Raw genomic sequence first — 11,212 nt, 5'->3', positions numbered from 1 at the left:
GCCAACTGATAAGGCCGGAAATCTATATAGAACAGATTACACCACGTACCCCGAACTAATACTCAAGGAATTCAACAAAAAATATAGGAATACTCATAAATCCACACTGGACGATATTAACGCAGTTCCATCTAAAATCATCTTCATTTGGAAAATATATGAGAGAACGGAGCCACTCTGGCCTTGTGAGTCTAGGGTCAACTTTTAGGACAACCTGTCTATACGACTGATCAACCTGACTGATCTGCCTGATCGATCAGCCCGACTAGATCGGATATCGTTAAGCTCTGTTAGATAAAAATTATCTCTCTTTTAATTCCGATTATACCTTTTAAATTATGGTGTAATAGGTGTGAGGTCGTACACTGGTTTTCCTCTATAGATCGTAAACGTAAATACTCTTCTTTACAATTCGAGATTAATGTTTATTACTGTAGTATATCTCCCACTTTGTATAACATTGATATTTTTTTGTGGGCTAGGAGAACCGTCATTGAATTCGAGGGTGAGCTGTGAACGCAGCATGACACTCCTGACAATTTCGATGTTGCTATGAGATCTAGTAATTGGTCCAGGTCACCGATCTAGTAGGAATATATCTCCTGCATTGCCTCCAAGATATATTTCCTAATCTATGTGTAGGTCTATGTAGGGACGATGCTTTGTTCATTATCCCAACTAATAGTAAAGTGGTTTTAGAACGGACGAGAAAAAAGTATTCAGAAATTTTTTCAGAAATTACAACCAACTTACTACATTTGAGCATAATACAAAGACAGTTAATTTCCAGGACGTAACTTTGGACTTTAAATCTAGTTTATACTACTAGACCACTACCTACTTAAACCAATTATCATATCAACCCCTGGCGCAATTAACTCACTAGTTAAGGGTATCTCGACTAGAATCACACAACTCTCTGTCTGTATTAATGTATCCAATGCGCATGCTCATTATTACACGTCTTCATTTCTATTGAACATTTCTATGTTGAACTACATTTGCTTAGAGCTCCAACACCGATTTTCAGCATAAAATGGTGGTATAATGATGAGCCTACTTACCTTAATCTCTAAATTCCCAATTTCTGAACATTGTTTGTCTCAGATTCATAGCAGATACATTTCCACTGAAATTGGTCACTCTGATATCAGAATTCCGGGATCTTTTCTATTCTGAAGCCAGTTTTTTCAAATTTTTCCTACTGAACCAAACAATTTGAAACTTCGTATACTGGTAGAATGTGTCAAAAGTAAACTTAATTGTAAACCAGAATGAAAACGGAATTGTAACTTCTAAGTTTAACGTTGTTTAATAATTAGAATTTTAACCAATGATATTCCGTCATTCGGCTTTATTTTATTTACTCCGTCTCGACCACCAATTTCGTGACGTGTTAAACATCTTAAATGTAAACAAGCTATAGTCAGCCACCTTCTAATAACAAAAGTTTGTCTTTGAAGTTACCGTCTAGGGGAAGCATTGATGTACATGTGTGTGTGTGTGTGTTTGATGGGGTGTGGGAGACAGTATGTTGTGTAAGTGAAGTGCTTCTGTTAGTGTGTGTGAAGAGACAGAGAGAGTAATGTGTGAAAGAGAGAGATAACTGAAATTTTTTACTCGGTGTATGTGTATATGCCTGAATGTATGTGTGTATGTATCTGTGTATGTGTATGTATGTATGTATGTATGGCCAATTCAATGTAATTTTTTACACATACTTACACACACACACACATACATACACACACACATGCAGACATACATATACACATACACCGAGTAAAAAATTATATATATATATATATATATATATATATATATATATATATATATATATATATATATATATATATATATATATATATATAATTTTTATATATTAATTTATAAAAATATGGTAAAGTAAAAAAATTACTTAACCACACACCAAGCTTTTAGAAATAGCAGCCAAAAATTTCTCAACTGCAAGAAAAAGTCTCCCAGACAATGCATACTCAGAAATAATTCACATACGTATAAGAGAAAAACAACGAAAAATCACATGGATTCTCCGATATATGTTATAAAAATATGGATTCTCCGATATAATTTATAAAAATATGGTAAAGTAAAAAAATTACTTTACCACACACAAAGCTTTTTAGAAATAGCAGACGTGCTTATAAGCCGTCTTCAACTACGTCACAAAACTGCTTTCAACGTCACACTAACAGATCGCAGTAACGTTTTAGATATGAAAACAATCAATCTCATTGGTTAAAATTCGCAGTTTTAATCTACGATTAAAGTCATAAAATAGATTTTTCTCAAATAAACTAGTTCCAACTGGCGAATAAACTAGTTCCACTCTATGAGTACACAAAGTTTCAAATTATTTAGTTAACTAGAAAGATCTGGGGTCCTGGCCACAAATTTGAAAAGATCCGAATTCCGCTGTGCAAAGCGACTCATCGGGTGGAAGTGACACATTTTGAGCTCATTGACCGATTTACTTGAGTTTTTGAATCTCTCTATGGATTCCTCGTTTGAATGGAACGAACTGCTGCCTGTAAATGTAACACGGCACGCTATGAATGAATACTTTTTCAAATTGTGGATGATCAAATCTCATCTCAAGAATTCTGTAGTAGCCCCCAAACAGCACAATTTATGCCCAATTATTATGAAACACCGAAAAGAGAAATGCCTTCACGTAGTTTGTATTTTCATAACTTGTAACTGATGGTACCATCTTTCATGTAACTTTTTATTTATTTGTGACAGTTCAATCACATTGAGAGGTTGACTTTACATTTGATTTATTAAATTAAAACTCAAATTAATGTCTATATAAAGTCTTTGTGCATACTTAGAGATTTTTTAACTAATGCTGTCTAAGCTACAACAAAACGATTGAGTCGGCACTGACCCAGAACATTAATCCGCTGAAATTCAATCTCTGTGAACACACAAATCTTAAAACTAAACATTAACCGTATCGATCTCACTAATCCGTAAAATCTTGCAAATGCCACCTCCACTCTTTACTAAACTATAAACAAAGAATCCAATATCAATTTATATGATAACCGGTGAAAACAAAACGAACAATTTTACGACATTTATGGTCAGTATTTCAATTCATTTTTCACTGTTAAGCATAACATTTCAATAATGACGGAATTTCTAGTAAATTTCGTTTCTCGTGTAAAAGATTTCATATTTTCATTTAACCTCTACCAACGTTATAAGCAAGTAAGTTGCTGAGACGCAAAATTTCGTCCAACGAGAAAAAAGAAAGATTTTAATTTTAATTTGGCTTTGTAAATTTCGATAAAATTAGTTTAGAATTACCTGCTTAAAGAGATCAGAGCTGAAACTCAAAAATTAACCTAAAATTTTCGGTGCTTTCTTACACTGGAATAGACGAACATTGGTTCTTATAAACTGTTTACCATATTCTTCAGAAAACTTTTCGATGTTACTTTGATCATTATTTTTTAGCTTGAATATTAAATGATTTCACTTTTTAAGAGAAATCAATCAAATGCAATTATTTTATCTCATATATTATTTAGATGATGGGTAAGAAGCGTTAAAGATTCGGTTTGACTGCTTCTGATATTTTGTTAAGACCGTTATGTTTTGAGATCAAATGCTGTTCAGGTTTTTATTGCGATTCATTCTTTGAAGGTCGATAAAATAATACCCAATTGCTTCATTAGTACTCTGGTAAATTTAATAAATATCCCAATGTGTGAATGGATTTCTAAGAGAAGACTAATTTAAAACGAAAAACGTTAGCAATAAATATAAATTAACAAAAGAATTATCTGAACTAAATTGATTTTATTGATAAGGAAATACACATTTTATCTTATATAATTATTATTAGCAAACGTGACCCGTTGGAGTCTTGCTCACATTTCATTGAGAAGTAAATAATTTTGGGGTGAATTCCAATAAAATTCAGATCAGTTTCTTTAGTACGCACTTAGTGTTAGTATATGAAAAGGCGATACATGAAGAAGATACCGTACATAAATGTGAACAATCCAGAACCGAGTGAGCATCCATTTGAGCCTCGGTTATCAGGTTGTGATATGGATTTTGTTTGAAGGAAAAAGTTGAATAAGCAGTCAAGTTACTAACTTCTTTTACTGCAATAGAAGTAGAAAAAAAGGAAAGAGGAAACATAAAAAATATAAGAACATAAATTAAATTATTTCTCTTCATTGACAAGGTACAAGGGAAACGAATAGATAGGGACTATTGATTCGATAGATCGATATTATTAATGTTCCGTTTGTATATCCTTAGCTTAGTGTGAGTAGGGAGTGAGTTCCTGAATGTTGCATAATCTAGAAAGGAAGGATTGGGAATAATAATTGACGAGGGATCTGGCTGGTGAAATAGCATGTATGATGGGAGAAGGAGAAGGGATATGTAGCTGGTTATCTCGGAGGTAGAGTGGTTCTCATATTACCAGTATTTCTAAGCAAGTTAGTAATGAAGTGTGTTCAGATTTTTAATGACAACCAGGATTAATATTAATCCATCTACCAGATTTTAAATGAATTTGTAGATCATTTGCAAGTCTATCAATTATTAATTCACTGCTAACCTATTTAAATAAGAATTAAGACTAAGTAGAAATAATAATGCGATGAGAAAGAAAGATACAATTATTAATATCTTCATTTTTTTAGGTAAGAACTAGAGATCAATGAATTAAAGATGAAGAACAAAAAACAGAAACAAAGAACACAATAAATAAACAATAAAAATTGGTCTTACTGTCAACGAAATAATAAAAGTGGAAAATTCTTAAACCACATCCTACAGAGTTAATCTTCTCGAATGTAAGGGACTGTTTGAAATCATTCCAAAGTTCTGAAATGGAATAAAAATAAAATAGTTTCTTATTTCTCTCGTGGATATGATATCATTAATGATTTCTTTAAAATTAATCAAGAAATCCTAATCTCTTTAATAAATCAACTTCCCAACTTATATAAGATAATTTTATATAAGAAATCATTACTTCTTTAATATATGTTGTGTTATTTATTATCAGTTATCAGTTATTTCTAGTATTGACACAAGTCCTCAGTTATGAAGGAAGAGCAGACTTTTAGAAAAGTTCTAGGATGTTACAGGTAGTTTTAACATCTCAATCAAACCTTTTTAGACCGCATCGATGTAGGAAAACCAATATTTTGTGCAGAACACTTTCGTTGACCTGGGCACATCTCAAGCTGACCCAACTCATAGTGTTTCTATGTAATTTGTAGAGGTTATATCGAGCCGGCAATGTCTACTGGTAGCATAGCCAATGATTTCTGGAAATTATCGATGAGCCTCGGGCCCCAAATGAAAGAAATCAGCTACTTAACGTTTGTCGATACCCAGAGCCTCCCCAACGACACCGTCGCTCTTTCCTACAACAAACCATCTGTAGAACATCAAACAGGAACTTCCGTATTGGTTGACTAGCAGAGGGTTGAGAGCTTCTGTCTACACTCTAGATGTGTCAGAAAACTTGTCTTAGTATATGCTTGATTCTACCTGACTGTGATTCTACCAAAGAGAGCTGTGGAAAAATGAATCTGACAAACTGCGACCACACTTGTTGAGCGCCAAGGAAACCCTGGAGATGTCGCAGCTTCAGTGTATACCCAGCCCTCCGCTTAGTGAGTACTCACAACCGATAGAGCGCTTGAACAGTACAATGTGTCCTTTTCAAAGAAAGCAGAAAAGGAGTCTCTTCAATCTGTTACAGCGAGAAACGGGGTATGGCACGATGTTCAAGCGATAATATGATGGGAATGTTGTAAGCATTCGGCACCTCTGCTCCACCTTTCAGGGATAACTTCCTCTGGGTCGATTCCCGAGTAAGACAGGTCACCCTGCTCGACCCAGTTCTTCTCTACTTGGAGACCTGGGCCAAACTGGGTCCCGAGCAATTTATTCAGTGTACAATGACGCTGCTGGACTGATCGACGTGCATCTCTAGGTACGGAGCTGAAGAACGATTTTTGTTGTCGTCACTGCCTCGTTGTCCCTTAAAGCAATGCTGATCACCTCAGTGCGCCTGGTGTCAGTGCGTTCAGTAGAGTTATGGTCCGAAAATTATCACGAGATTCCTGTTGTTTGGGTCACTGCTCGACTCAAAGTATTCTTCTGTTGTGCTGCCAGTTCTGGTAAATATCTGTCAAGAGGTCTCCAAACAAGTGTGGCACACAAAAGTAGAGTTCTTGGGGCAGAACATCGATTTTCCTTCCAACATTCATTCACCCAACTTTCAACTCCTGTCTTTTGGCAGGTGTTGCTTTTCGCAACACTCCGTCCACACACACACACACACACACACACACACACACACACACACACACACACACACACACACACACACACACACACACACACACACACACACACACACACAAACACACACACACACACACATGTTAGGACGCTCTCGAGTGACACTGGACGCTCTTGAACGCTGCTGGTAACACATGTAGCCGAGTACAAACTGTTACATGATCGGATTGTCGGCGAGTAAACAGGCAATCCAACCAAGAGGAGGGTGATTGTTAGACACACTACAGGGCGAAAAGTAGGATCCTGGAAATGGAGGAGAAACTAATGAGTATTCAACGGCCATTCATCAACGTGTGTACATGTGTGTGTGTGTGTGTGTGTGTTTGTGTGCGTGCAGAATATATATATCTTGTATATTCTCAAATTGCTTTTTATATGTTTCTATTTTTATATTCCTTTTTATATTCTTATAAATATATATATATATATATATATATATATATATATATATATATATATATATATATATATATATATATATATATATATATATATATATATATATATATATATATATATACATATATATATACATTATGGTAGATAAAAAACGGAAGATGGAGTATATACGAGAATTTAAATTATTAATCACGACAATTGTTTCGACACATCTAGCATGGACCTTTCATGAGTGGGACACTTATGAGGGGCGTTCAATAAGTAATGCCCTGACCCACTTCCCATAGCAGTAGAGCAACGAAACTTGGCACAGTTATTAGTCTTTTTCTACATAGGAAGCACCCAGAGTTACGCATTTCTCCCATCGTTTGATGCAGCTCTGGAGACCGTTTTGTAGAAGATCCCAGATTGGTCCTCCATCCATGACGTGACTTCAGAAATCAAGGCTGCATTATCTGGGAAACGCTTTCTTTTCAAAAACAACTTCATGGCTGGGAAGAGGTGAAAATCCGAGGGTGCAAGGTCAAGAGAGTAGGGGCATGGGGGAGGATTTCATAGCCGCACGCCTGTGCTTCTGATCTGGCGACCATCGAGTTGTGGACCGGAGCGTTGTCCTGCAGGAGGAGGATGCCTTTGCTGATTTTGCTCTGCCTCTTGATTTTGATAGCTTCTCTTAATTTCCTCAAAAGTGAAGCATAATAGGCTCCTATAATTGTGGTACCCTTTGCCAGGAAATCTGTCATCACTACTCCCTCCTGGTCCCAGAAGACTGTGAGCATGACCTTGACAGCGGAGGGCTGCACCCTTGCCTTCTTTGGAGGAGGTGAGTCACTGTGCTTCCACTGCATTGACTGGGCTTTGTCTCTGGATCATAGTGATGGACCCACGTTTCATCCTGTGTAATCAGTCTTTTGAAAATTTTTGACTCATCTTGGCACATCTCCAAATTCATCCTCGAGCACTCGACGCGTTCTTGCTTCTGGAAAGGTGTGAGCAACCTGGGAATCCATCTGGCAGACACCTTTTGCATATGCAAATGGTCATGAATGATTGGTTTCCACAGACCGGGTACTAATCTTGACCTCATGGGCTATTTGGCGAATAGTTATGCGTCGATCTTCCAAAATGGCAGCCTCAACTTGATATGACAGATGCCTCATCAATGGCAGTAGGGGGGCGACCAGATCTGGGAGCTGTTTCCACAGAGTCCCGACCATGTTTGAATTCACGATGCTAGCGTTTTACAAGGTCATATGATGGGGCATCATCACCATAAGTTACTTTCATTTCGTCAAAAGTCTCCCGTGGTGTGCGTCCTTTCAAATACAAAAACCGGATCACTGCTCGACATTCAACAGGCTCCATTTCACACTTGACTCGGTTCAAACACCTGTAAATCAGAAACCACAATTAGTTCAGAGCTGTAATTTACCACTTAATCTATAGACATATAAATAATTGCACATGCAAAATTTCAGCTAGATCAAACAACTGCAAGTGGGTCGGAGGTATTACTTATTGAACGCCCCTCGTAACTAGTTCAATAGTGTCTGGCAGTGCAGGTGCATCACAGTGAGTGATAAATAGATACAACTCGTTAAAATAACAGTTCCGCAATGTATTTTCTCATTCGTAGAAATAACAGCAGCAAAACGAAGCAAATATCTTCATTTGCATAGAAGATCAAAACTAAAATCACTAGAGTGATTGCACGACTATCTAAAAGATAGATGTCAGGCAGTGGTGGCCAACGGAGCCACCGCCAAGGAAACTCAAATAATAAATGGTGTTCCACAGAGTACTGTCTTGGGGCCACAGCTATCCATAGTGGCCCTCTCAAACATGCACACAGCTGCTCAGATAGCAAGCCACCCTTGCTGGCTAGGCAGATGACACAAAAGTCTCAGACAATGCAAAACCCTGGAAATATTGCACATCTGTAACGAGAATTGCACGCAATATACAGTTGGACAACAACATGCAGTTTAATACAGGAAAATTCAAGTCCCTACGCTACCAGCACACGAAGCTAAACGACATGCAGACAGGGTACACTGGCCCGGAAGGAATTGAAATCCCTGAATCAAATCGGTGCGACACCTCGGCATTGACATGAGCAATAATGCATCTTTTCCAGTGAATATTACCAATGTGATAATAAAATGCAGATGGATAGCTGGATGGATCATCTGAACTTTCAAAACAAGAGAAAAGGAGACATTGATGGCCCTTTGGAGGACATACCTCCTCAGCCGCTTTGACTACTGCTCCGGAATATGGTCACCACACAATATAAAATTCACAGAGGAACTTGAAGCAATCTACCGAAGCTACACTAATAAAATCGTCTAAATGCAACGTATCAGCTATTGGGAAAAATTGAAAGAATTAAAACTCTTCTCCCTAGCGCGAAAGCGGGAAATATACGCAGTGGAATTCATCTGGAAAATCCTGGAAGGCCTTGCACCAAACTTTGGTATTGAAAGTTACTCAAACCGCAGAACTGCAACAGCTTGAGCTTCAAAGGCCCACAGCTCTTCAATTCCCTTTCAAAATGCCCGAGAGACCTACATGGTGTGGATGTAGGTGCCTTCAAAATGAAAATGGATCTCTTCCTCTCAAGGGTTCCAGATAAGCCTACCTCACAGATGAGGGCAGCGGCATCAAACTCTTTCATTGATCAAATGCCACATATCAGAGGAGGTTTTAGATAATGGTGTAGCTCATTCAAAGGTGGTCTCCCAGAATGACCGCAGCTTTGACGCTGAAACATTTTAAAGATTTAAAGATTTATATATTTTCATATTCTGTTACAATCTATTACGTTCTCTTATATTCTATATATTATATCTATACACATATATAACATTTTTATATTCTCATTCTTTTCATATTCTATTCCATTCTACTACATTTTATTATATTCGCAATTTTATATCTATACACACATACGTACATACATATATATAACATATAACATATTTATACATATTTATGAATGATTCCTTTTATATATCCTTCGTTTGTTTATATATATATATATATGTATTTTAATTTCATTTATATTTAAAATAAAAAGAAAAAAGCATATTCTATACATTTGTGTGTGTGTGTGTTTGTATAAATATATAAGGAGTGGATGGAGTTACAGTATTTAACAAAGCTTTTGTGAAGGTAATCTAGGAGAAGGTAACTCTGAAGTGAAATCCTTCACCGCTGTCTTGGGGTTAGCCTTTGATCAGTCAAGGACTGGGAGGATACTCTGCTATAAAACCTGCGACTGCAAATACCTCCAGTGATGTCGACTTGCTCTTCTTTTTGGATCATGCTTTGTAGTTTACAGAGTGGTATTAGTTCTGTGTAAAACTTTTCCACACATTAAAAAGCGTCAAGCACAGGTATTTCTTGAAAGAAGAAAAGAAATGAATATATCGCATGTACATGGCTGGTTGAAGCTTAAAAAGGCCCAATGAAATAAGGAAAGATGATATTGAGATACTGACACAAATGGCAAAAATGGCCCATAAAAACACAATAAAATGCTACACCCCATATATAAATGCAATAAACCTACAATAAGATTATTTTAATAGGAATTCTAACGAAGCTAATTTTTTTGTGGCTAATAATTCCATTTGATAAACAAATTAAAACCATTTTAGTTAAATTGTTCTATGATGAAGCTGTATCCAGACATCTTGCGCAAGAAAATAAATATCATAAGATAATAAACGCATGCAGCCTAGTAGTCGGCTTTTGAGATTTAAAAAGCATTGCATAAATTATATCTGCACTGAATAATAAAATACTGAATGATTTCTATAATAATAGAGGTAAGAACAGTCCTGATAAACTGCTTGTTGATCATAATGTTGCTGAAAATAAAGCAAAATTTGGAAAATACAACTCGTAAAGGAAAGGAGGTAACCCGCAATGTCCACCAATTGGATAGGAAAAAAATTAAGCTCGTAACCTAAAATGAGAAAAAAACACATAATAATAATAATAATAATAATAATAATAATAATAATAATAATAATAATAATAATAATAATAATAGTAATAAAAGTAATAACATTAGCAATAAACCAAAAAATATGAAAATAATTATAACAGAAGTAATGAACACAAAATATATATAAATACCAAATATAAAAACAAATAAGAATTGGAGGAGCCAAAAGAAAGAACCTATGGTTACGAATCAAAACATTACAGATAAACAAAATGGAAATAACACTATAGATGGGGAAAATGAGCATAGCTCTATTAAAAGGGAAACTGAAAATGAACGTACCGATTGTAAATTTAAAAACCATTGTCGTTACAAAACTTGTGCAAATACAAAAATTTAATTTATAGGTGTGAGGTAGAATCTGAAGGACAAAATTATTACTACATAGGATCCACTTAAAATTACATAAAGAGCAGAATAACCTACCAT

The 11,212-nt window shown here is 35.8% G+C and overlaps 1 protein-coding gene across 1 annotated transcript in view; it reads right to left on the bottom strand.

The window, feature by feature from the left end:
- Positions 1 to 3,841: 3,841 nt before the first annotated feature.
- Positions 3,842 to 11,212, bottom strand: part of LOC118766705 — a 21,686-nt gene continuing 14,315 nt past the window's right edge. The window contains exons 5-6 of the mRNA XM_036510355.1: positions 4,780 to 4,875; positions 3,842 to 4,142 (exon numbers count right to left, since the gene is read on the bottom strand). Coding sequence (XP_036366248.1) covers positions 3,952 to 4,142; positions 4,780 to 4,875 — 287 coding nt within the window. The 3' untranslated portion in view covers positions 3,842 to 3,951. The remainder of the gene's footprint in view (positions 4,143 to 4,779; positions 4,876 to 11,212) is intronic.

The sequence above is a fragment of the Octopus sinensis genome, linkage group LG17 (assembly GCF_006345805.1).
Source record: "Octopus sinensis linkage group LG17, ASM634580v1, whole genome shotgun sequence".
Lineage (NCBI taxonomy): Eukaryota > Metazoa > Mollusca > Cephalopoda > Octopoda > Octopodidae > Octopus > Octopus sinensis.
The sequence above is the reverse complement of the archived record's forward strand: the minus strand, read 5'-3'. Positions and strand labels throughout refer to the sequence as shown.